The 25,755-nt window shown below is 42.4% G+C and overlaps 1 protein-coding gene across 5 annotated transcripts in view; it reads right to left on the bottom strand.

Annotated features, from left to right (window-relative positions):
• LOC117412588 (1-phosphatidylinositol 3-phosphate 5-kinase-like) overlaps positions 1–24,532 on the bottom strand; it is a 45,714-nt gene extending 21,182 nt beyond the window's left edge. For 2 of the 5 annotated variants that reach the window (XM_034021082.3, XM_034021116.3), the window contains exons 1-23: positions 23,553–23,757; positions 21,874–22,058; positions 20,349–20,525; positions 19,239–19,357; positions 17,503–17,674; positions 16,726–16,933; positions 16,264–16,353; positions 15,716–15,851; positions 15,470–15,627; positions 13,914–14,025; positions 12,911–13,058; positions 10,987–11,154; positions 10,005–10,067; positions 6,790–6,919; positions 5,369–5,549; positions 5,182–5,256; positions 4,821–4,928; positions 4,238–4,378; positions 3,837–3,963; positions 2,149–3,377; positions 1,624–1,724; positions 711–782; positions 230–404 (exon numbers count right to left, since the gene is read on the bottom strand). In XM_034021082.3, coding sequence (XP_033876973.3) covers positions 230–404; positions 711–782; positions 1,624–1,724; positions 2,149–3,377; positions 3,837–3,963; positions 4,238–4,378; positions 4,821–4,928; positions 5,182–5,256; positions 5,369–5,549; positions 6,790–6,919; positions 10,005–10,067; positions 10,987–11,154; positions 12,911–13,058; positions 13,914–14,025; positions 15,470–15,627; positions 15,716–15,851; positions 16,264–16,353; positions 16,726–16,933; positions 17,503–17,674; positions 19,239–19,357; positions 20,349–20,525; positions 21,874–22,048 — 4,065 coding nt within the window. In that variant the 5' untranslated portion in view covers positions 22,049–22,058; positions 23,553–23,757. Of the gene's footprint in view, positions 1–229; positions 405–710; positions 783–1,623; positions 1,725–2,148; positions 3,378–3,836; positions 3,964–4,237; positions 4,379–4,820; positions 4,929–5,181; positions 5,257–5,368; positions 5,550–6,789; positions 6,920–10,004; positions 10,068–10,986; positions 11,155–12,910; positions 13,059–13,913; positions 14,026–15,469; positions 15,628–15,715; positions 15,852–16,263; positions 16,354–16,725; positions 16,934–17,502; positions 17,675–19,238; positions 19,358–20,348; positions 20,526–21,873; positions 22,059–23,552; positions 23,758–24,385 lie in introns of those variants that run through there. The other 3 variants (XM_034021108.3, XM_034021126.3, XM_034021090.3) reach the window with 2 other exon arrangements.
• Between the last annotated feature and the right edge of the window lie 1,223 nt (positions 24,533–25,755).

The raw sequence follows: 25,755 nt of genomic DNA, 5'->3' as shown, positions 1-25,755 counted from the left end.
GGAACACATCTATACATTTAGTTCCAAATCATATTCTATACTGTTGTATTAAAAACAAAAACAAAAAAATTAATTTGGTGCTGGTGGGAGGGTCGAATAGTTAAAACTTCTGGCAGGTCAATGCTGTTGAAATTACAGGTCTGTGTTTTACTGCAGGTAGCACGTTTTAAATTGAGGTGTTAAGAAAACCACAGACCTGATCACAGCTACCCAGGGCAGGAGACAGTACCTGTTTGCAGATCCTGCACCAGGAGTAGGTGAGGATGGTGTGCTGGTATCCTGGCACGGGCGAGTCCAGCTCCTTGAGCACGATCTGCACGCAGCCGCTCCCGTGGACAAAACGCCGGATGTGATGCACCATGGGAGTCTCGCAGAGCATGCTGGGGCACTGGTACGAGGGCCTGCTTCACACAGCAAGACACAACGAGGATAAATCTGATCAACACCTCCACAGCAAGACACAACGAGGATACATCTGATCAACACCTTCGCTATGCTTTTACTATGCAAAGCTTTTATAAGGCCAGTTACAGTTTTTGTTATCATTAATTCAATAGGTACATTTTAATTAACAGAAATTATACAAATTATAGTCTGCCTCCACCAATTAAAAATCAACATTTTGAATAATGCGCTGTGCAATCCTATAAAAAAGTATTATATATTTGAATTTGCTAGAATAAATAATTTACATTTCTTTAGTTTTTTACCTGAAGCAATAGCGTTCCAGAAATATTCCAAGTGTAAGATCGTTCTTCCCATAGAACTCCATTGTAACGATCCTAAAGAAAATGACAACAATGGAAACTCATCATTATATTTACAATGAAATGCATGCTGTTAATTCATTATATTTACAATGAAATGTATGCTGTTAATTCATTATATTTACAATGAAATGCATGCTGTTAATTCATTATATTTACAATGAAATGCATGCTGTTAATTCATTATATTTACAATGAAATGCATGCTGTTAATTCATTATATTTACAATGAAATGCATGCTGTTAATTCATTATATTTACAATGAAATGCATGCTGTTAATTCATTATATTTACAATGAAATGCATGCTGTTAATTCATTATATTTACAATGAAATGTATGCTGTTAATTAATTATATTTACAATGAAATGCATGCTGTTAATTCATTATATTTACAATGAAATGCATGCTGTTAATTCATTATATTTACAATGAAATGCATGCTGTTAATTCATTATATTTACAATGAAATGTATGCCGTTAGTTCCAAAAAGGTCAAAGAAGACACACTCATTCAATGCTGTGTCTGTTTCTTTTCAATTGATCGTTATCACAACCACATTTAAATTTCTATTTGCACGCTCTGGGTCTTTAAATAACTTGCTCCTGAATGGATTTTGCTACCACACCACTCTTTAATAAATAAATAATAAATAATAAATAATAATAATAATAATAATAATAATAATAATAATAATAATAATAATAATAATAATAATGTCACTCAAACCCAAGCACTACACAGCCAATACATATGTATTTATACACACAGATAGAACATACAGCATCTATAACTTTTAATGAACCCTATTTTGTTCAAGTTTTGTAGCTCTTTGGTAAGGAGAAGATACACACCAAGGGCTGACACAGGGATTAGGTGCGTTGCTCGACTGAGCCGAGGAGCTGCTGAAGAGAACACAAAGCCGCTGGTGGTTTGCAGGGTTCAGACAGTCAATCTGTAAACAGGGAAGAACAACAGAGTTTCACTGAGGACACTCAGGGAAAGACGAGGACCCCTAATGTGAGCACACTTAGAAGCTGCCAATGATAAAGGACACAACAAAACTGAAAATACAGCAGTACATTATTAGTGCTGCATACAATGAATGAATCCTTTTAGAGCTCGTCAATCTGAGTTTCTTCTTAAAATACATTTGAGAGGGAGGAAACTGACAATTTGGATGACCAGATCCAACCTGCCAGTACATTTTGTAACCCTGTTTCATGCACCTCATTGCAAAAATAAGAAAGTTAGCATCCTTTCTATTTGTGGGACACATAGGTCCCTTGCACCTTAAAGGGTTAAAATAAATCCCACTTCTTAACTGTGGGTGTGTACTTGACTTGTGAAGCTGCAGAACAAGCCCAAATCATCCCCACCTTGGACCCCCAGGCCATCTCATTCTGCACATGGCCCCGATCGTCATCACTCTCACTCTTGGTCCCAGTCTTCCCAGAGGCCTCTTTGCTCTGTACAAAGGGGTCAGCGTCCTTCTGTCTGATCCTCCCGCCCCGAGCCCTGAAGTCCGCCAGCATCCTGGACAGGTCCTGGCTGCTGCCGAGGTGATCTGCGATCCGGGTGTTGGTGAGCTCGTGGGAGGGGAGGACCTGGGTAGACCTGCCAGGCACGCTCCCGTTTGAGGGCTGAGAAGCTGGAGCATCCTTCAGAAGCTGCCGTTTCCTCCTGCTGTCCTGCTCCTTGAACTCCTTGCTGATGAGAGGCGAGAGGTAGACCTGCTCGTGGAAGTAGTCTCGGCTGGGGCACCTCATCCCTTTCTGCGTCAGGAGGAAGGGCTCCTTGAACGAGATGAAGGGCGAGATGCAGAGGATGACATCCTTCAGCTCTTGCTTGAAGGCCACCGAGTGAGACTTCAGCCTGTCCTCGGAGGAGGTCACCAGCTCTGTGATGTACATCCCTGTGTCGTCCTGAAGGGGGTCCCTGAACAGCCTCGGAGCTGCCTGCAGTCCCGCGGACCCGTCACACTGTCTTTCATAAAGGGTGCTTGCTTCGCTCAACCTGCCGTCCTGACTGATGCTGTCTTCAGCATCATCCATCAGAAATGGGGGCAACACTACCGCTGGCGGCAGGGAGGAGTAGGAGGAGGAAGACAGGGTTGGTCTGTGCGGGGGCCCCATTTCGGGATTGTCTATCTTTGCTTCATCTAATTTCTCAGGGACCTTCTCATCACCGGCGGGATCCTTCTCATCACCAGGGGGAACCCCCTCAACAAGTAGTCCGTTCTCTACGAGCTGCTCCACCACCTCCCTGGACACCGACTCTGAAATTGCGGGCAGCTTTTCTGATGCGAAGTCCAGCTCTTTGAGGACAGTGGTGACATCAGCCCCCTGGAAGAGGTCCAGTTTGCCTGCCTCGGCCGGCCCGCCCTCGATGAGGGAATGGAACGAGCCATTCTTGGCCAGGCTGGGGGGCATGGCGAACTCGTCCATGAGGAAGGAGATCTCCAGCTGGGAGTGATAGGCCACGCAGATCATGAAGATGATGATATCCTTCACCCTGGCTAGTTCGTACTCCGAGGCCCCCCTCAGTTTGATGGTGCATCCTAAGTGCAGAGGACATCCCTCAAAGAACATCAGGGTCTTTGATTGATCTGGAGAGAAATTAAAAAAGCCGTAAAAAGCAAAAGCAATGGTGACACTTCATATTAACAGGTGCTGCAGCTCTTACAGTGGATATTCGGTCAGAGAAAGTAATATGAAGCTGTCATGCCAACTACAAACAATACTTCCCTATTATCTTATTTTATTGCCAGCTGTAATGTATATGGATTTTATGATTGACTTGTAGAAGCGGATTAACCTTTTCAGCCTTCTCTACAACCACAGATCATAGCAGAGCAACCTGTGTTTCAGATTTGTAAACTCTGTTAACTATTCCCTTACGTTTGTGCGGCAAAGCAGGAAGAAGGAGAAAAGCAGAAATCACTGGAGCATTCTTTCCAATTAGGGGGTTCACTGCAAAACTGTGCATGTGAAGCCAGGGCTTTAAACAGGTTACAAGGCCCCCTGGAGCCAGGCAGGAGGCGCTGGCAGACCTTGCTACAACTCACCACTGGCCAGCTGGAATGAGTGCATATAGAACTTGTGGCAGGTTCCCAAGCGAGGCTTGGTCAGAAGCTGATCCATGGACATCACTAAGTCGCCTTGAGTCATGCGGCTCACCCGGTCCAAGACTTGCTGCAAAGGTAAATAGAAAAAACAGACTGATTTCAGTGGATGCATTTTTTGCAGAGAATATTCTGAGGAGCAGCTTTCTGGTTACCAAGACACCAGCAAATGAGCTGCAAGATCTGTGCAAATCTGCTCAGAACATGGCCTACAAGGATCACTGTAGTTAGCAGGAGAGATATTATTAGAGCTGGTTGAGACTGAACAAATGCAGCTAAAATGACAGAGACTCCCCCTTGAAGCCGTGCTTGTCGCTCCCCCTCGTGGGACCAGCCCCACTTACAGGCTTCACGTTGATGACCAAGGTGATTCCGTGCTCCAGCAGCATGTCCTGGGCTATCCTCGACACCGTCTTCTCCACCAAAACCAAATTAGGACGAACGTCCACGATTCTCTGCACGTAGTTCTTCAAGAACTCCCGTTCCTGTTCCAAAAAATGAAGTAATATCAGAATTCCTGTACGTTTCTCAGTTTTCCTGTTGCATGCCAGTACTGAAGGGATCCAGTGTCTAGCAGGGAGCCGTGTATAAAACTGTATTTACAAGAGACTGTCCATTCTCTGAGCTTCTTGTTTCACTGTCAACCTCAATGCAGCTGACTATTAGTTACAACACTTTACACTCAATCATAAGACATACAGCAGTACTAAAAAAAAAGAATACAGTAACACAGAGGTTTAGATGCTTGTCTAATTTTATCATTTATATAAAAAAAATTGTATTACTTTGTTACTTATTATGTTCATTTTTAGTACTATTGTCAAGATTATTAACAACCCCTAGAAATGTAGTTTTCAGAAAGAAGCAAGCATTCTGTGAAAGTGTGAAAGGCAAGCAAAAGCTCCCTGTCAGAGTGTGATCACTGACCTGCAGCACTATGGGGTCGATGCAGGTGAACTTGGTCTCCTCACGGTAAAGATACTCAATGGAGCACTTCAGCAGCAGAATCTTCGGGGTTTTAATATAGGAATTCATCTGGACACAAACAGAACACCGGGAAACCATTATCCTATGTATTCTAACGCATGTCATCATGAAAATAAGAATTTGAAAATGATTTCCTAATGTATTTAATGTGTTGTTGTTTAAAGGACTGGTCAGAGGATCCATTAAAAGTAAAGTAGTACCCCAGTAAAACACCCAGCATATAACCATGCAGGGCTTTCTGATAGGTCAGAATAATTAGCCAGGCCTCTTCTCACACAACCAAAGCAAGCCTCACACCCACCTTCTTATGGGCTATGTTTTTGGTGCAAACAAAACCATTTACAACTGCAGAGTCAAATTTCTTCCCTCCAGGAATCTAAAAGCAAACAAAAAAAGAAGTTGGAATGAGAGGGATCTCTTAAAACATGTCTAAAAAAAGCCCTCTACTCCACGGTCCCTGCGGATCATGAGAAGATCAGAAGCCTCGCCTTCTTGATGTGGACACACTGGCGGATGTCCATGTCGTCATCATTATTCCTGACGTCGGGACGCACCGTCTGGACCACCTGTCTCACCACCGGGACGATGATGTCCCTCCAGGACAGGGACAGGGACTCGCTGTACAGCAGCTGCTGCAGCAGCGCCATCATGTGGCTGTGGTTGGCAGAGCTGCAGAGAGGAAAAGGAACAGCATGTTGAAGATGAAACCTTTCATGCATGGCGACCTCATAAGAGGACGGATAAAATAAACTCTTCTAGTCTTTATATGGGGACATGGCTAGGAGATGGTGTGTGACGGGGGGAAAAAAAAAACCATAAAAAATATATTAATTAGACGTCCAAAACCACTTGAAATGTTTATTTTCAGCTATTTTCAATATTTCATGCTTAATAGTGTAAAGCTTCAGGAGGTAAACCCAGTGTTTCACTGATGTGTGAGTATCCATCTCGTCTTCATTATCCATAGGGCTTTATTTTTGATCACATGACGTCCCTTTAAACTCATTGGAGACAACTACATTTCCTAACTAAACTGAGAAAAAGCTGTTAATTACAAAACAATGTCACTTGTTTTAACCTTCATATCTTGACTGAGCCAGATTCTGTTTCACTTCATTTTTATTTCAAACAGACGTGACAAAATACCTAAATTGCTCATCAATGATCCTAATTGCATTTCATTCTTGCAGTCGCCTACTTTATCGTTTTGCTTTTGTTATTTTTACGTGTTTAACCAAGTTTTCCTGACAGATTTTCTTCTCAGCACGGAATACCCAGTACGAAGCGTTACACAGATAGCAAGTCCAGCATTTAAAATCGCCTTGATTTGTAGCAAAGAAAATAATTCTCTTAAACCCAGTCTTTAATTAGTAGTTTTCTCTTTAATTATGATGCAGAGACAGCTTAACTACTACTAATTAACATTTAAAGGGAGGTAGAGAGTTGGAAAATAAAAAACGAAAAGTTCAAGCCCTAATTATACACAAATGATTACATCTGGTGGCCTACAAATGTACCGATTAGGGGTGTCCTAGTTTAGTTATCGGACCTGCAGTAGATCCAAATCCTAACGCTGTTCACGTCATTAAACTGCCTCTAATTGTGCTCCAAAGCTGTAAACACATCTCTAACAATTCATGTGTCTCTTAACCATAAAAAAACCCGTCTTCTAGTCTCTATACGGGGATATATGGAACATGCAAATGCATGATAGCCTCATATGAGGATGCAATCATTCCCCCAAAACTGACCATTTTCAATAAAAAATGTATATTTGTGTCCAAAACTACTTGTTTTCTCATCATAGCAGAGCCTGTCACCTCCAGAAGGACCAAGGCAGAAGACAAATAAAGAAAAAAAGGAACAAATGAAAGTTAGGTCAAAGACAGAGGACGAAGTTGTTTCTTACAGCAGCCTCTCCATGGCTTGCTTCTCTCCATTCTCCTCTCTCAGCTGCTCCAGGGAGCTGTGGTGCCAGCCCAGGGGAGTGAAGAGCAGCTCCTTGGTCTTCTCCTCCACCTGGCGGTTAAACAGGGACTCTGGAGAGAGAGAGGGGGAGAGGGGGAGAGAGAGAGAGAGAGAGGGTGGAAGGAAGGAGGGGAAAGAGGGAGGGGGAAGAGAGAGAGAGAGAGAGAAAGAGAAAGGAGAGAGAGAGAGAGAGAGAGAGAGAGAGAGAGAATAGGATCTGCATGAGGACAGGACAGCACAGTCAAAATTTTACATACCCCAATGGAAATTTATAAATCGCTAGAAATTTCTCGAAAACATGTAGTTATAGGAAAAATCTTTTGTAGCAAAAGTTTTGCTTTTGTGGATGAAGAAAAAAAAAAATACAAGAAATAGATGTCTACAATTATTTATTTCAGCAAGTTTTTGCAAAACTCCAAAAATGCTAATTCAAAAGTATTCATACCCTGACAAGGAAAATTAAATTAATATCTAGTTGAGCACCTTTAGCAATAATAACCTCTTTTAAACGATTAGGATATTTGTCAATGAGCTTTTGGCATGATTCTTTAGTGATTTTCGACCATTCTTCAATGCAACATTGTTCCAGTTCATTCAAATTCTAAGGACTTCTCAAGATTCTCAATCGGATTTAGATCGGGACTTTGACTAGGCCATTCCAGAACCTTGATTTTATTCTTCTTTAACCATTCTGAAGTAGATTTTGATGTGTGCTTTGGATCGTTGTTGTGTTGGATCGTCCAGTTGCGCTTGAAACCAAGTTTTGTAGCGCAGGATTTCAGATGACTGGTCAATATCTTTTGGTATGCTATGGAATCCATTTTACCATATATTGGAAATACATTTCCTGTGCCATTAGAGGAAAAGCAGTCCCATAGAAGGATATTACCACCTCCATGCTTGACAGTAGGTATGGTGTTCCTTTCTTTGTATGCCCGTAAAGACTATCACTGTGACCAAATAGCTCGATTTTTGTTTCATCACTTCACAAAACCTTTGACCAGACCTCATATCCATCACTCAAATGCAGTTTTGCAAACTTTAAGAGATTGTCCTTGTGACGTTTTCCTAAGAGTGGCTTTTTCCTTGGCCTGCGACCATTGAGACCTTTACCTTGCAATACTCGACCTAAGGTTGCAATGGAAACCCCAGTCCTGCTTGCAGCCAATTCACTTTGAATATATTTGGCAGTCAATCTCGGATTGTTATTAACGTTATGTTCTGCATTATCATCTTGAAATTTCTAGCACCTTGTAGACAATACTATCATAGCATCAAAGGGTATGAATACTTTTGGAGTTTTACAAAAAAATTGCTGAAATAAATAATTCTTGTAACTTTTTTCCTTATCCACAAAAGCAAAACTTTTGCTACAAAAGATTTTTCCTAAAATTCTTTGTTTTCAAGAAATTATAAATTTCCATTGGGGTATGTAAACTTTTGACTACAACTGTGTATATATATATATATATATATATATATATATATATATATATATATTATTATTATTATTATTATTTATTTCTTAGCAGACGCCCTTATCCAGGACGACTTACATCGTAAGCAAATACATTTCAAGTGTTACAATACAAGTAATACAATGAGAGCAAGAAATACAATAATTTTTGTTCAAGTGTGACAAACCACAATTCAATAATACAGCAGATAATAGTGATATATATATTGTAAACCCATTTGATTTTCGTTCCAGCGCTGTATCTCGTATTATTTGGAACTCGTTAATCTGAAACTTGAACAACGCTTTTGGTCAGATACGTTGTGACAATATCGCTCAAGTTTGGAATCTACCCCCTCAACACCTGGATCCTCATATTAACTCACTGTGACGGGGTACCCACCCCTTGTGCATATGTATTTATTTATGTATGTGTTATTTGTATTATAATATGTAGTCGACGTGGATGGGGTTAAAGTCACCATCCTATAAACCTTGTGGGAATGTGGCTGGAGCCTTAATAAGGTCATTAATAAGGTCATTATTTGATTAATAGGTAATTAAGGCTGCAGCCACAGAATATAAAAGGACCCACTCTGAGCGCATTGAGGAGGAAGGAAGAGACGGGAGAAATAAAGAGAAAGAGAGCGAATGCTACCTCGACTAAAAGATACAAAGGCACTCGTGTCTGTAAAAGTATAGTTAGTGTTTGTTTTGTTTGGCCAATTTGCCTTTTTGTTTGAGTTGTTTTGTTTAAATCTTTCATTTTTTAAATAGCTGACTTGTGTGTCTATATCTTCCGGTTCTGTGACGTCATCCACCAGCCAGCTTGTGACACTCACTAAATGAAATCCTGTTCCATAGTGAATATGCATTATCTTGACAGTTAATATGCATGACCTCGTCATGATTTCCCCAGGTTCATGCACATTCAGATACTGAAAAGTTATGGCCTCAATTGGCAAAGGGAGTAACTGGAGAGCAAGGTCATAATTAAAGGGAATATGTCACTTTCCACTGTGAACCTAAAATACCTTCATTGCATTTTGCTTAATATAAACCCTACTAACAAGCAGCTCTCACAATGCTCAAAGGGTCCTACTTGCACTTCAGTTGTATTACATGTTTTATTTGATCTTTCTTTCCTTTCTGAAACATGTTATTACAAGACTGGTCCTGAAACAAAACTAAGATCTTTCACTCATTATACTATAGGCTGTGTTGATGCATGACGGTGTCCTGCATGGGCCAGCCCCACCCAGAAGCTGAGAATAAAACACAGCCAAACCAAATAGAGCATGACTTTGTACCATAAAAACAGCATGTTCAACAGAAATTATATATATATATATATATATATATATATATATATAGAGAGAGAGAGAGAGAGAGAGAGAGAGAGAGAGAGAGAGAGAGAGATCATAGGTTTGTATTTACAGTCATTTTTAATTACCATGTGCTAGTTACTGTACTTAAAGTTGCTATCAGACCTACACATCAAAGCATTTACTTATAAATGATACACAGATTCCTATTGTTGTTTATTTTGGGTGGAATGTCGTGCGAAACTATTTGATTAGATAGCCTAGTGCAGTCTTTCTGTTACTTCCTTAAAAAAGTAGCTTGATTGTGCCATTTTTATAAGACAGACAAACCTGTACCGAGAAATACAAGCATGGAGGAAAACGGCATCTCTTTACCTCTGATGAAAGCGTCACTGATGGAGATCATGTGCTGTCCTCCGTCCTCCGAAACCAGGAACTCTGTTCACAGCAGAGACACAGAGAAGGAGAGTTCAGAGAAAATAATCTCTAGCAACAGAAACATGTGGGCTGCAGGAGACACGTCATGGTAAAGAAATGACTGCAGAAACACACACACACCCTCTGCCAGTACATGGAACAACTTACTCACTTAACCAGACAAACACATGGCACCGTACAGGAACTTTCCAGCAAAGAACTTTCAGCTTCTGCCTTCTGTCAAAACCATGAGAACACAGCGTTGCCATAACAACTCACTTCTCCTTTTCTCTAGCTATACAAAAGGAAACATTTTTAATAGGAACGTACTGTAACTAGCAAGCAATGGTCAGAACAACAAACTGCAGTGCTGCAGAAAAAGCAACAAAAACTAAAAAAAAAAAGGAAATCAGGCAGAACCGTCCAGCAAGGTGCTTTTATCAGGAGTCTAGTGAGTGGAAACTCCTGACGTCTGTGTCCCTCCGGCTCAAACTTCTCCTTTTTTGTTACTTTGCTGTTGTATTATAACCAATATTTTTTTTGAGCTCTTGAGTTTCAGCAAAACCATTTGGACCACAAATTCTAGTCTCGTTTCCTGATTTTGATGGAAATGGTTTAGCGTTTCAGCAACAGGAGCCACTAGCGTTTTCCATCACGGGAATGGGGCTACAGTATAATGGAACACCAGGCCTTGTTTTTAAACAGACCACTACAGGACATTGTACCACTGCATATATGCAGAAAAGAAGTACGCAAATAATGACATTATTGTGAACATTTGGGACAAGTTGGACACACACAAGTTGGTCATGTGGGACTCAACTCAGTCCTGTCAGTTAGCATACAGACTGTACAGTATAAAACCACTGAAACTGCACATGTCAAAGAGATCTCAAGTAGTGTTTGGACCGCAGCCCTGCGGGGGGTTTTTGGCGCATACCTTTCTGCTCAGCGAGGTAGGGGGGCACGTGAGGGTACTTGGACTGCTTCTTGATGTGGAAGTTAACATTGTCCATCTCCACATTCAGACTTATAGACGCAGCAGAGTCACTGTCCACTGCAGACTGGAAACTGCTAACTGAGGTCCGCTTGCTAGGACTGGCAGAGTCTAAGAACAATGAACACAAACAAATATTCCAGATTTTCCACCGTAAAAATGGTTACATATTGGTCGTGTGAAACAGTCAAGGGAGCAGCGTTACTCGGCATTTGCATCTATTCACCACTTATCTCTAAAAGAAACAAGACATCATACAACCCAGGGAATTGCATTTCCTTTCAGATGCAAATCAGTGATTGGCTTTGCATTGGATCATCAGTAAATCTAAACACAAATGTTCCAAAAAAAAAAAACATTTTTAATTTATTTTTTTTAATACTTATTAGCCTAATGGGGTAGTATTTTTTTTTTTTTTTTAAGTTTAGAATCAAAAAGAACAAACGTGCTCTGGGACAGGAAGGAGAGTTGTTTGTGTCGCTCTGTGTGCGTGCTCTGGGACAGGAAGGAGAGTTGTTTGTGTCGCTCTGTGTGTGTGCTCTGGGACAGGAAGGAGAGTTGTTTGTGTCACTGTGTGTGTGCTCTGGGACAGGAAGGAGAGTTGTTTGTGGTCGCTGTGTGTGTGCTCTGGGACAGGAAGGAGAGTTGTTTGTGGTCGCTGTGTGTGTGCTCTGGGACAGTAAGGAGAGTTGTTTGTGTCGCTCTGTGTGTGTGCTCTGGGACAGGAAGGAGAGTTGTTTGTGGTCGCTGTGTGTGTGCTCTGGAACAGGAAGGAGAGTTGTTTGTGCTGCTGTGCGTGCTCTGGGACAGGAAGGAGAGTTGTTTGTGTCGCTCTGTGTGTGTGCTCTGGAACAGGAAGGAGAGTTGTTTGTGCTGCTGTGCGTGCTCTGGGACAGGAAGGAGAGTTGTTTGTGTCGCTGTGTGTGTGCTCTGGGACAGGAAGGAGAGTTGTTTGTGCTGCTGTGCATGCTCTGGGACAGGAAGGAGAGTTGTTTGTGTCGCTGTGTGTGTGCTCTGGGACAGGAAGGTGAGTTGTTTGTGTCGCTCTGTGTGTGTGCTCTGGAACAGGAAGGAGAGTTGTTTGTGCTGCTGTGCGTGCTCTGGGACAGGAAGGAGAGTTGTTTGTGTCGCTGTGCATGCTCTGGGACAGGAAGGAGAGTTGTTTGTGTCGCTCTGTGTGTGTGCTCTGGGACAGGAAGGAGAGTTGTTTGTGTCGCTCTGTGTGTGTGCTCTGGGACAGGAAGGAGAGTTGTTTGTGTCGCTCTGTGTGTGTGCTCTGGGACAGGAAGGAGAGTTGTTTGTGTCGCTCTGTGTGTGTGCTCTGGGACAGGAAGGAGAGTTGTTTGTGTCGCTGTGTGTGTGCTCTGGGACAGGAAGGAGAGTTGTTTGTGTCGCTCTGTGTGTGTGCTCTGGGACAGGAAGGAGAGTTGTTTGTGTCGCTGTGTGTGTGCTCTGGGACAGGAAGGAGAGTTGTTTGTGTCGCTCTGTGTGTGTGCTCTGGGACAGGAAGGAGAGTTGTTTGTGTCGCTCTGTGTGTGTGCTCTGGGACAGGAAGGAGAGTTGTTTGTGTCGCTCTGTGTGTGTGCTCTGGGACAGGAAGGAGAGTTGTTTGTGTCGCTCTGTGTGTGTGCTCTGGGACAGGAAGGAGAGTTGTTTGTGTCGCTGTGTGTGCGCTCTGGGACAGTAAGGAGAGTTGTTTGTGTCGCTCTGTGTGTGTGCTCTGGGACAGGAAGGAGAGTTGTTTGTGTCGCTCTGTGTGTGTGCTCTGGGACAGGAAGGAGAGTTGTTTGTGTCGCTGTGTGCTCAGAAGCCTTGCTCTGCATGAGAAGGGTTTCCCAGGGCAGCCTGAGCGCACACGCTGACGTACTTGGCATGTTGTCTTCTCCCTCGTCTGCAATCTGCTCCGTGTCGCTGTCATCAAACTTGATGTCTTTAAACCAGGAGGGCTCCGAGTGGCCCTCCAGGGAGTTCACTGAATCGCTGTCTGGAGATGGAGTCTCGGAAAACTCTGTGCTCTGATAAAACAGATGCAGACAATCAGCTGCATTACTGCTACAGTACTGCTGTTTACCATGCACGAGGCAGACTTGCTCAACTAAAGACTGTTCACAACCCTCTAGTGCGTCTGTAGCATGCATTTACTGGGAATTCTTTAAGAACACAGAGCCTCTTTGTTAAATAGTACATACTTTAAAATTACCCTCTCATTTTTTTTTAATACCCAACTGTGAATGTCTTTGATCCTGACACTGAACTCAAACAAAAGACTAAAAGACTCATGATTACAGGGAGGGTGTCTAAGGTGAGCCAACCCTTTCTATTATGCAGTTAAGGAAATGCAGGCATGTTATAAAAGAGAGATGCATTCAAACTGTATAAATGACCTGGGCCCAGCCCTCAGTTCTGGCTTTCAGGGTTGCATTCATTCAGTTAAAATATTAAACTGACTTTGTGTTTTGGTCTAGGAATTTGAGCAATCAGACAGATCAGTTAAGAGCAGATTTAACAGGATTGGTTTCTCAAACAGAGCCAATAAATAGATAAGAAAACACCAAGACATTTACAACACATTGCATGTGTTCACGTTTAAATCTACCCAGAGTCTGCAAAATGTGTGGAACCTGCAGGTCACAATTGATCTTTTAATTTTTTTTTTACTAACGTTCTATTTTATGTTTCTCGTTTTTTATCTGATTAGAAACTGCAATTTTGTATTTCGTACTATTTTCTTATGTGCTTAGAAATCAATAAAATCTGCAATAGAAAGTTCCTAAAACAGTTTTTTTTTTATTAATGCAATCCTAAATTACTTGCTCACATCCACATAGGCAAAGGTTCTACTGCTACTGCTTCAGACAGGCAATGCTTACCTGCAGGGGGCGGTAAAGGACATATTCATCCCTAAACAGCTGATCATGATGAGTGACACAGTCCAGCCATCGTCCATCTGCCAGCGCCTGACCAATCGCTATAGCCTGGGCTCTGAAACACAGACAGCACACGTGACGCAGGGATCAGAGAGGCTACTGATCGGTGCACCACAGCCTTGTTTTTAATCTGGGCTCTTTGAACACCAAAAACACGCCTAATACTCCGCGACCTCTTGTATTTTAGCCTAGTGGTCTCTCAGTATTGCAAAACAGTTTCCTACTGTCTTCATGGAAGGTTTGGGGTACTGTTCAGCAGTCTTTAGGAGCTACACTCTGTGTGCCGCACGATTCATCCTGTAATTTAGGTGGAAGCTGTTAACAGGTGCTGCTGGGTACCAAAATAAACAAAAGCAAATTAACATGCCTGTATTTCTGATTGGAAAAAAAAAATAAAAATTCTGTGAGAGAAATTTCGGTGAATTTCTGCGGAATTCTGGAGGGACTGGTGATTAAATTTGCTAGCTTGCGCTTTAAGGGTGCAGTATTGGAAGATGCACGCGAAATGCAATTCAAGTAGGTGAGTACAGAACCGTTCAATATCGCATCATGTTAGCATTGTAACACTTCAATATCGCATCATGTTAGCATTGTAACACTTCAATATCGCATCATGTTAGCATTGTAACCCTTCAATATCGCATCATGTTAGCATTGTAACCCTTCAATATTGCATCATGTTAGCATTGTAACCCTTCAATATCGCATCATGATAGCATTGTAACCCTTCAATATCACATCATGTCAGCATTGTAACACTTCAATATCGCATCATGTTAGCATTGTAACACTTCAATATCGCATCATGTCAGCATTGTAACCCTTCAATATCGCATCATGTTAGCATTGTAACCCTTCAATATCGCATCATGTTAGCATTGTAACCCTTCAATATCGCATCATGTTAGCATTGTAACCCTTCAATATCGCATCATGTTAGCATTGTAACCCTTCAATATCGCATCATGTTAGGATTGTAACCCTTCAATATCGCATCATGTTAGCATTGTAACCCTTCAATATCGCATCATGTTAGCATTGTAACCCTTCAATATCGCATCATGTTAGCATTGTAACCCTTCAATATTGCATCATGTTAGCATTGTAACACTTCAATATCGCATCATGTTAGCATTGTAACCCTTCAATATCGCATCATGTTAGCATTGTAACCGTTCAATATCGCATCATGTTAGCATTGTAACCCTTCAATATCGCATCATGTTAGCATTGTAACCCTTCAATATCGCATCATGTTAGCATTGTAACCGTTCAATATCGCATCATGTTAGCATTGTAACACTTCAATATCGCATCATGTTAGCATTGTAACCCTTCAATATCGCATCATGTTAGCATTGTAACACTTCAATATCGCATCATGTTAGCATTGTAACCCTTCAATATCGCATCATGTTAGCATTGTAACCCTTCAATATCGCATCATGTCAGCATTGTAATACATGAATTGTTTATTATGTTAGCATTGTAATACATGCCTTGTTGAGATGTGCCCGTTCCTCAAGAGCCAGTTCACCAGCTCCTTGCCCACAATGCAGTTGGGGTAGGTGCGCAGCCAATAGCGGTGGTCCTGGAACTCCATGCCGGTGCTGTGGTGGCAAATCTTCTTCCACAGGTCCTTCAGCTGCACAGAATCCTACACGCACAGAAACAACTGCTTTATAGCTACATCAATCCAACGCTGTTCTAAAGAAAGCACATGGCTACACATGGCAGGTAATCACCAGCAGGATCTTCCTCTCCTCCTCGTTGGCGTCTCCCTTGATGTAAGCGCGGCTGGTCTGGGGGCTGATGGAGCTCTCGTAGGGGAGCATGGAGGTGCCCGAGCGGTCCAGGGACAGGTTAGTAATGCTGGCAGACCTGAGAGCAGGGGGTGCATCTAAATCAGTGCACCAGACTCACTCAGCAATAGACTCGATACAACAAGCTCAATACAAGAGAACACTATCCTCTCTTTTCCCTCTGGAGGACAGAATGAATTAGACCGTTTATCAGAATTAAACAATGGCCAGGGAATGTTATGCAATACGGTAATAAGTCTTTTGTTTGATTTAAACAAATAGGTGGCTCCCTTGACTTGCAATTGTAACACTGTAAGAAAGCTGTGCCCATATTATTACTTTAACATTAAATAATGTGCAATTGCCAACTATTCCATACAAGAATTCCCTCATTGTGATCAATGTTTTCTTTTGAGCAATCACGTTCAAGAGATCCTGAGGGAGAAACCCCAAAGGAAGAAGGCAGCTTTTAAAGCACTCTCTGAACACACCTCTTCCGCGCTGGAGACCTCCCCACATCCTCCTGCATGCTGGCCAGCCGAGTCGCCAGGCTGTTGGGCTGGGAGTCCTGGAGAATTAAACTGGCAACAAAACATAGAACTCACGTTAGCTGACAGTAAAGCAAACCCATAATATCAGAGGCATGAGAGCCCCTTATAAAAGTCAACCAGGGTATTTGTGCAGTTTTCCCCCTATGCTTTTCCCATGGTTATACTATGCATAGGTTGCCCTGGCTTGTCATGTTTATTAATATGCTTTGCTATACCTCACTATTCTTTACAATGCTTCCCTGTGCTTAACCACTCTGCTATGCTTTTACAAGGGGCGATACGAGCCCATAGCTCCCATGAACCTATTAAGAGGATGCTATTCGTTATTGAAACAGCTATAAAAGTCATCCCACATGACACATAAAAAGAAGTGCCCCATGAGAAGTGTCGAGGGTCTGTTACCTCTGCCAGGCCAGATCCTCCTCCAGGAAAATATTGCGACTGGCCTTCCTGCCCCCGACGGGGGTGCGTGGCTCGCTGGGTTCCAGCGCGGACACGGCGCAGGTGGCGTCAGACAGAGCGCTCAGGTCCTCCCCGATGGAGCTGCTGTCAGCGGAGTGCGCGTAGCTCAGCGCTATCTTACGACAGTAGGTGCAGGCCCGGAGATCCCCTGCAACGAAAACAAAAGGCAAGAGAAGTGACTTTATGGATGTGCGCTCAGTAGATCTGTACAGTGCAGCAAGCTGATTATCTATCAGACACACTGGCTCCGCATACGGACACTGTAGAAATATTCCACCGTGTGTGGGGTATCCAGGGGAATTCCAGGGATGCACATAATACTCCTATTGCACAGCTGTTTCACCCATTCCAGATTGTACTATGTGTCTGATTAGCCCCAGTGTATAGGAAACAAGCTCAGGTGTGTCTTATTAAACTCACAGTAAAACCAGGAATGGCTCAAACTGAAATCCTGGTAATTCACTGAGCACTAGATGAAGCGTTTGTCTACTTGACATACTGTACCCGTAGCATTACATTTTAATTATGCCACAGCTATCCTTAGCGCAGGTTTTAAAAAGTAACCAATAAGAAAACAAACAACCGCTGTGATAAAAAAATAACAGATTGGCATTGTATGTAGCGACAGCGTTAAATATAACTGTACACAAGCCACTATGTAATCTTTTTTGTTTCAGTTTTGAAATCGGTTTCAGGCAACAAGGCAGCTTCACTCGCCTGTATATCCCATGAATTTCCCAGGGATCTCCTGGTTACAGCAGCGGCTACAGAAGATTTGTCCGCAGAGCCGACAGTGGTGCCTCCGCCTGAACGTGGTGAATTTCTCATTGCAGTCGTAGCACTCTTTACACTGGCTGTCCGGCATCCAGTACTGCTTCAGGTCACTGTCCTGCAGCACAAAAATAAAAGGCACAGTCAGAGCGGTTTGATCCAGGATGCACTGCACACCATTTCCTTTGCAAAAACACAAGAAACAACCCTCATAAGAGTACCAGTGTACATGTGCATGGCAATTCTGCAGTGTCCCCATGCTTTTCTCATGTCTACCCTATGAGTTTACCAATTCTGCTGTGTCCCTACTGTAATGAATGACCCCTACTGGCCGAATAGGCACATTGTATGTGTGCATAAAAGACACGGCTACAAACCCCGCTAGGGGGGATTCCCCTTTAGCGAAACTGTAGCGTGTCTGCCTTTAGTGCCGACGGTCAGCAGTTCGAATCCCGGAAGAGGATGAAAATAAAAAAAAAAGCCATTACACTATGTTTTTCCCATGTCTACCCTATGAGATTACCACAGTTTACCACGGCTAACCATGACTTGGAAAATGCTTTACCATACTTTGCCATGCCTTTAATATGGTAAACTGTAATACGAGAACCATCAGTGTATTTGATTGCTTGACCCCCATGGCTGGTCTAGCTAGTCTGTACACTGTTCAGATTCAAATTCAAAAGCACCATTGTTCCCTAATCCACAACAGCCGTGTATGAATCACCAATCACTGAGCTCCACTCTCTTCCCTGCACGACAGGCTGGTGGTTCCCCCAGGCCAGGGCTGAGGCACATCAGTATCAGATCTGTCCACACAACACTTCATTTCAGTAATTGAGGTCATTTATGGTTAGGGTGACATCTTTCACAGCGTGTAAAGACATGTTCTATAATAACATCACATTAAAAAAAATAAAACCTAAACCCTGCAATTTTCACCCAGCATTAATTTGTAACTGTTTGATTTTGTAAGGCATGGAGAAGTTTGTTTCTTCGTTGCTTTTTTATGTATCTGTTTAAAAACACATCTTGGTCCCTTTTTTCTCTCTTCATTGGTCTACATTGCCCTCTGGTGGAACTGGGCATGGGAAAACATTTTTTAAGAGAACAGTGATCTCCAGGCTACATTTACAGAGCTCGTGGGATGTTTAAAAGCCATTTAATGCATAGCTGTTGATTGCTTTAAATAACTGTTTATTGAGCTCCCTTCTACATGGAATGAAACGACACCAGCTGATAAAATGTGCAGAGCACCTTAAAAGGCACGTGATTTTAGCCACATATTAAAGTTAATTATTGCAGCACCAAAAGGGTCAAAGCCCCTAGGCTCCCTGAAGCACTGGGCTCACACTTCATGAAGTATACTGGGCCAGCCACACTGTACTCACAAAATACTTACCAACACTGTGTGCCATTTCCTTTTGTAAAAAGAGCTGCTGATATTGGAAAACAAGCTGCTAATAAAAAGTAAATGTAAATGGCACAGATGAAAATAAGACTCCCACTGCATAGCAGGTGGATCCATTCCTGGTTTTACTATGATTAGACATACCGGAGCTGGTTACCTATACACTGGGGCTAATCAAGCTGTTAGTAAAACCTGGAATGGGTTACACTGCTATGCACTAGGAGTCTCATTGCCATCCCTGAATGGCTTGTGAATATATGTCCCTGCTTACCTGGCTCTTCCCCTCCATGATCTCCTTCAGCCGCTTCAGCACCGTGCTGAGGCTGCGCAGCTGCACCGCTGTGCGGGGGTCATGACCACCCAGGGGCGGCTCCGCCTTCCTGCGGCCCTCTGCCCAGCCGAAAGAGAAAAACACAGAGAGAGAGAGAGAGAGAGTGTATAGGTCTGCTGCTCCCAACACAAAACACTCACAGGTATATATAGTGTACAGGTCCACAGCTCCCAGCTCTGTGAGTCAGATCCCTTGCATTATCGTTTGTAATATTTATTTTAGGTTATGAATCAGGGATGGAAATAAGACCCCCACAGAATAGCAGTCTGATCCACTCCTGGTTTCACTGAGTTTAATAAAACACACACCTGAGCTTGCTACCAACACACTGTTGCTAATCAAGCTCATATTAAAAAATGGAATGGTGGAAACTGCTTTGCAAGAGAAGTCTTATTCTCACCCCTGTGAATGATGTTTCAGTGCAGTGCTTTTGCAAGAGGAGTCTTATTTCCACCCCTGTGAATGATGTTTCAGTGCAGTGCTTTTGCAAGAGGAGTCTTATTTCCACGCCTGTGAATGATGATTCAGTGCAGTGCTTTTGCAAGAGGAGACTTATTCCCACCCCTGTGAATGATGTTTCAGTGCAGTGCTTTTGCAAGAGGAGTCTTATTTCCACGCCTGTGAATGATGATTCAGTGCAGTGCTTTTGCAAGAGAAGTCTTATTTCCACCCCTGTGAATTATGTTTCAGTGCTTTTTCTTTCTGGAAATTAGGTGATCCCTTTAATTACTTGTTTTCTTCCTGAAACAAATTATTGCAAGCACTAAATTGGTACTGTGGACAGCATCATGCAAATGTTCATTGAATCAATGAGAAATGCTGCCTGGTACACTGCCTGTGTACATCCTTTACTGACAGGGGTAATGTACTGTTTCAGTATGAATAGAAGCAACATTTCATAGTGATCAATGCAAAACCCAAAGCTACCCTTAGAAATACTTGACTGACATCCCATATACAGGGAGACCTGCAAGAGTCCTATCCCATACCCCCTTGTGCACTGCAGCTCAGCAGGTGGTGAATTGAGCATCTGCATTGTGATCTTGTTACCTGACACTGTGGAGCTTCGTCTCTGGCTGTCTGTGGAATGCTGTTTGTTCTGCGTTGACGTCCTTACAGACTGGGCCCTGCTTGCATGATTTATACTAGAACAGGACTCTCTCGCCCCCTGGTGACACCCTGGATCAACTTTGTTTTTCTCTGGAGTGGCGGCAGGTCTGGCCTCATCTGATAAAGCAAAGATACAAGTAAAACCCTGATTGCTGCATTGACCAGTACTCCCCAGATTCTTTATTTTAAGTGGTCCATATTGAAATGACACGAGAAATGGAGACACATGACATGAAACCATGACATCTGAATCATGAACTCACTCGGCTAGGGCTGGGGGTCTGGGAGGTTTCTGCAATTAAAAGAACTCAGTCTTGGATATGGAAAATACTTGTAGTCGTGTATTTGTTAATAACACAAAATGACATGGTGAAACTCATTGCCAAATGCATTGCCAATGACATGCAAGTCTTGTGCTTCTCTCTGAATGAACCAAACAAGCAAGAACAGGGAGCCGCTTCTTATATTTGAAAGCAACTTCAAACACCGCCTGATATTTGCATACAGATTCTAAAGAAGCTGCCGTTTCAGACAGGGGCCCTCCATTTACAAGTTTCCTGCATGATAATCATAAGAGGAAATGCACACACGTGCAATGCACTGTGACATCAGTGCTGTCAGGCACATCCTGCAGAGGAGCCCCTTCTTGCAGTGCTGCACATTAGATGTTTTCACTGATATCTGGTACTCTTGTACTGTACAACAAAGGACCTCTCAGACAGGATAAGCAGAACTGCTGTATAAAACACTCTGGAGAACACAAAGGTCTCTTGTTCAGATGAGAAGTGGAACCTGCAGTAAAGAAAGCTCCTTTCAGCTCAGCCTCAGAAAGCTGAAAAACAACAAATAGCAACTTTCTGCACATGAAACTGAGCTTATTGTATTCTACAAAATACTGGTGTAAAAAACGAAAATAAATGTGCTTTTTAAAAACAAACAGGTTAGACAATAAGAACAAAGGAGATATATATATATATATATATATATATATATATATATATATATATATAGAGAGAGAGAGAGAGAGAGAGAGAGAGAGAGAGAGAGAGAGAGAGAGAGAGAGAGAGAGAGAGAGAGAGAGAGAGAGAGAGAGAGATTTATTCTGTTAGAAAACAAAACTTCTGGTATATTCATACCAGCTACAGATGGCATTTATGAGCTTTTTGTCATCTGTCAGGACAGACCCTATTATATAATGAAGAATCAGGATTCAGCGATACAGAATTCCTTCTGGATGATGGCTGCCTTCAGGCCCTATTCACAAAACTTAGAAGATTGTTTTAAGGAAGGTTTTGTTCAGGGCTGTGTCTTACAAAAGCCTGTTATGATTGAGTTCAGAGAAAACATTTTAAACTCTTGCAGTTTATTAGTTCATTTTGCAAATCACTGTTTTCCCGACTCAAAAAAATATAAATTAAAAAAGCACCCTAACCCTGTGCGAATGCAGCCCTGTATCTGTACGTACCTCTGCTGAAGCGGAAGAGGCTGACGAAGGAGCTGTAGGCGGACTTGAGGGGGGGCTCCTCCTGCTCGGGTGTGAGGGGTTTGAAGTGGGTGAGTTGGGGGGGGCTGCTGGGGGACTGCAGGGGCTCCCCACTCAGGTCCAACGTGGAGGAGGAGGGCTTTTCACCTGTAGCCATGTCATTGGTCCTGGAATTGACACAGGGGGGAAGGTTAGGATGCTATTTCATGAAGAGAATGCAGGGACCAGGATTCACTGTAAAGAGTGGAGGTTTGAGGCACTACAGGTTTTCTCAAGAGCTGTAGTGCGTCCCTACTGTGTAAGATACAAGCCTCACCGGCCACACGGACTATCCTCTGAAAAAAACAAGCGAGTCAGTCAACTCCATGAATGTACATGAAGCTTTTACTTTACCTGTAAGGGGAAACATGATAATATGTGTGCATTTTGTTTTAAAGAGAATTATTTGCCAGAAGGTAAACCCTGCTGTCTTTGGTTTTATTATTATTCTACACATTTACCAAAATAAATACTAGTTACAGAATACAAAAAGACAATGACCCTCGATATTTACGGTCATGTTCACATACTTCAGACACAAAAACTATTTATTTAAATTAAAAAGAGCATGGAAATTATTTGTGTGGCAAACCTGAAAGTCTCCCCACTGTAACATTTTCTTAATGTATGTTAGTTACGCATTACGTGGGGAATGATTGCAAATTGAGAGCTGCAGTACAGTACTTTACCTTGGCTCAGTGCAGAACAGTTACAGCATGCTCAATTCTTGGATCAAGCCGGGCCAGCACTATGAACAGCGCAGCGTACACGCTCCTACATACTGACACTGCACTCAACTTTCTTCAAAATTGCACGGCAGTTATTTATAACTGCAAATCTTTTGAACAGTAGTTCGCTGTAGGAGCTCTATTAAACAGAAAGTCTACACTCCTCCACGGAAGAGAAACACATGACACCAATTAAAGTGACTCCGTAATACAGTATTTTCCTGAAGAGAGGCTGAAAGTCCAGAAGTCTTTATTTCTGATCATACAGGGGCAGCTGGCAACAGACACTGTCATTAAGGTGTGAATGAATCACCCTGTGGAGTATATGAAACAACCTCATACCGGCATCCAATATGTGCGCATATTTAGAAACCAGCAGCTAAATAATCCACGGCCATTTGACAGCTTGCTAACCTGCCCAACTATTAAAAAAAATAGAAACAATCCAACACAACTGTTCATTTTTACATGATAATAATATGAGCACGGTGTGTTTTTAGCGGTTTCTTTTCAAGCCATTGCTCTTTCGGTGCAAGCTAACGTTAATGTATCGCAATTTGTAAAATCAATACGCATAGTCTCTGCAGTGTACGGCAAAGCGGTCGCCGATACAAACACGAGAGTCACGGGAAGCACCCGCATCATTCAACACAGACTTGATCCAGATTAAAAACTAACCCCTAACAGCAACATGCGGGTCGAATCGTTAAAGGTTTGTTTTCAGAGAAGCATTTCCTAGCACTGCCTGAATGTATGGCTTTCACATTTTACTGACTGTTGTAATGTACGAGGCCGTCACAGTGGTGCAAATTTACCCAAACACTGAATCAAAAGAATACTTCTGAGAGACAAAACAACAACAGCGAACACAAATTACATTAAGAGGCGGTTTACCTGTTCAGAGCGGCGTCCCCGCTGGCATGCTAGTGGTTTGTTTTGTGTTTAAAACCAGGTGATTTGTGTTTTGTAACATAAAACCTGCTTCCAGTTTCCGTGCACCGGCCACCACTGCCTTTCCCTGCAGACCAGACTCGACCAAACTGTCAACAGCACAATCGAACTACAGCTGTACAGTTAGACAGCCAAAACATACCCGTTATTCAGCGTGTTAACTCAGGATTTTAAAAAGGTTTTGTTCAGTTTAGAAGTTTGATAGATCCTATTGGGTGATGACCATATGGTTCCAAGTTCCCTGTGACAGTCTGGGACAGGTGTTTTGTTTGTTTGTTTGTTACAGTGTATTCTGCTAGTTGCAGTCTCTAAGAAATAAACCCGAATGCATTGGCACATCCTAAATAGCAAGGCATGCATATTAGTGGCAGGCTTGACTTGAGAATCGTCAGTCTTATTTTCATTGCTGTCGCAGTTTTGTTTCAGTAAGAACCGGTTTATATTCCCGGGGAAACATGTAGCTGTGAAATCTTGTAATGTCTGCATGTTCTGTAAAGTCACCCGATAACAGTATTACTCAATCATGTGGACAAAGTACAGTGTGCACGCTAGCCACGGTACTCCTACTGTTTCATCCTCCTCCAAATACTTTATATTGGGAAATATGCAAATATAAATATGCAAAGAAACTCTTGCAAATCAGCTTGTGAACTGTATGCAATGCATTCTGTAGGCCTATGCATTGTATCAGATCATTACTCTGGCCCAATCCCCTGCCTTCTGCAATGCAAGTACTGTAGCTGCCCCCTAACCAGCGTTTACTGAGAAAACCCTACCTTCAGCTGGGCCTGTCTGTGTGTCGCTTATCAACTCATTCCTCCTCTCTCAGCTGACTGCTCCAACACCAGCTTCTTTCCTTCAATCAGCTAGCACAGAAACACCACGCCTCCTGAGCCCACACATTTCCTAACAGCGCTTCTTAAACCGGGGTTCGTTCTGAGGTTAGCGCTTCTGTGAAACAACATTCTGTACATAATCATGTGTTCTTTCACTGTTGTGGTGAGAGGCACACAGCTACTCGTTATACAGTACAGTACAATATCCCCTTCTGTCAGTTTTTTGTATTTAATTTTTTTGAAAATATATGCATTATACCTAAATAGGAAACCTAACACGGTACAATTGTGCGCGCACAGTGAATAAAGGGGATATACTATACATTAAATAGCCTATTTATTTTACTTTACTGTAAGAAAAGTGCTCTTTGAGTAATGTGATGGGAGTCAGCCCTAATGACAATGTATATAGACTTTATTAATATACCGTACTTTGACATTTACATTCACTGAAGTACCATGTACCGGTGTCTATCTTTGTGATTTGCCATTCCCTCTCATTTTCTGTCTGGGGTACTGTGAGGATGGAAAGCTCCGAACTTCATTTAAAGCGTCTCTCCAAGCTGAAAATAGCACAGGACTAAAAAGTCACAATAAAGTCTTCCTTTTATCAAGGACAAACACATTCAACAAAGTCCCTTTTATGTCCACAACAAATTGAAATGGACTAAAGAAACTAACACAAAGGACACCTGGGAAATGTAATTAGTATTAGCAGTAGGTGACATCAATTTAAATGGAATAATGTGCGCGTTTGAGGAGCCCCGGTGAATATTTCTTACAGAGCTGCTGTTTGGGATCCGCTGCCTCGCTTGCTGTCACTCACGGGTTCATAACCAAGTTTGAAACCTACTCAGGAGGTCGTCACAACTGGGTTAGATAAACTGGTTTAACCCGTGTTCGAGTCTGGTTACACAGTATCCTCCGATATCCCTTAGTGCTTTGCGGTAGTACGTTACTATAATTCCCCTTGTTATATGAGACGAGAATAAAGAGAAGACCGAATTAAAATACAGGAGGAGTGATTCTTGTCATAATATTCCATCGGTACTGTCAGATATGCCAATATACTGTAGTACAGAAAACTTAAAATGTGTCCAAAACCCTTTTTAAATGATCTAAGATCACATCACATATTAGCAAGTTAAAGGTCTTTATTTCGACTTTTAATTAAATTAAAGAACGCCTTATCAGCCCCAGATATTCCCTTGTGCAAATGCCCATCTAATTTATTTACCATGGAGTGGGCATTGTTTTCCCCCATACGAATTATTCCCCTTGTGATTACTTATCCACACGTAGCTCCTCCG

The sequence above is a fragment of the Acipenser ruthenus genome, chromosome 10, assembly GCF_902713425.1.
Source record: "Acipenser ruthenus chromosome 10, fAciRut3.2 maternal haplotype, whole genome shotgun sequence".
In the NCBI taxonomy this organism is placed as follows: domain Eukaryota; kingdom Metazoa; phylum Chordata; class Actinopteri; order Acipenseriformes; family Acipenseridae; genus Acipenser; species Acipenser ruthenus.
This window is presented reverse-complemented; position numbering and strand designations above follow the sequence as displayed.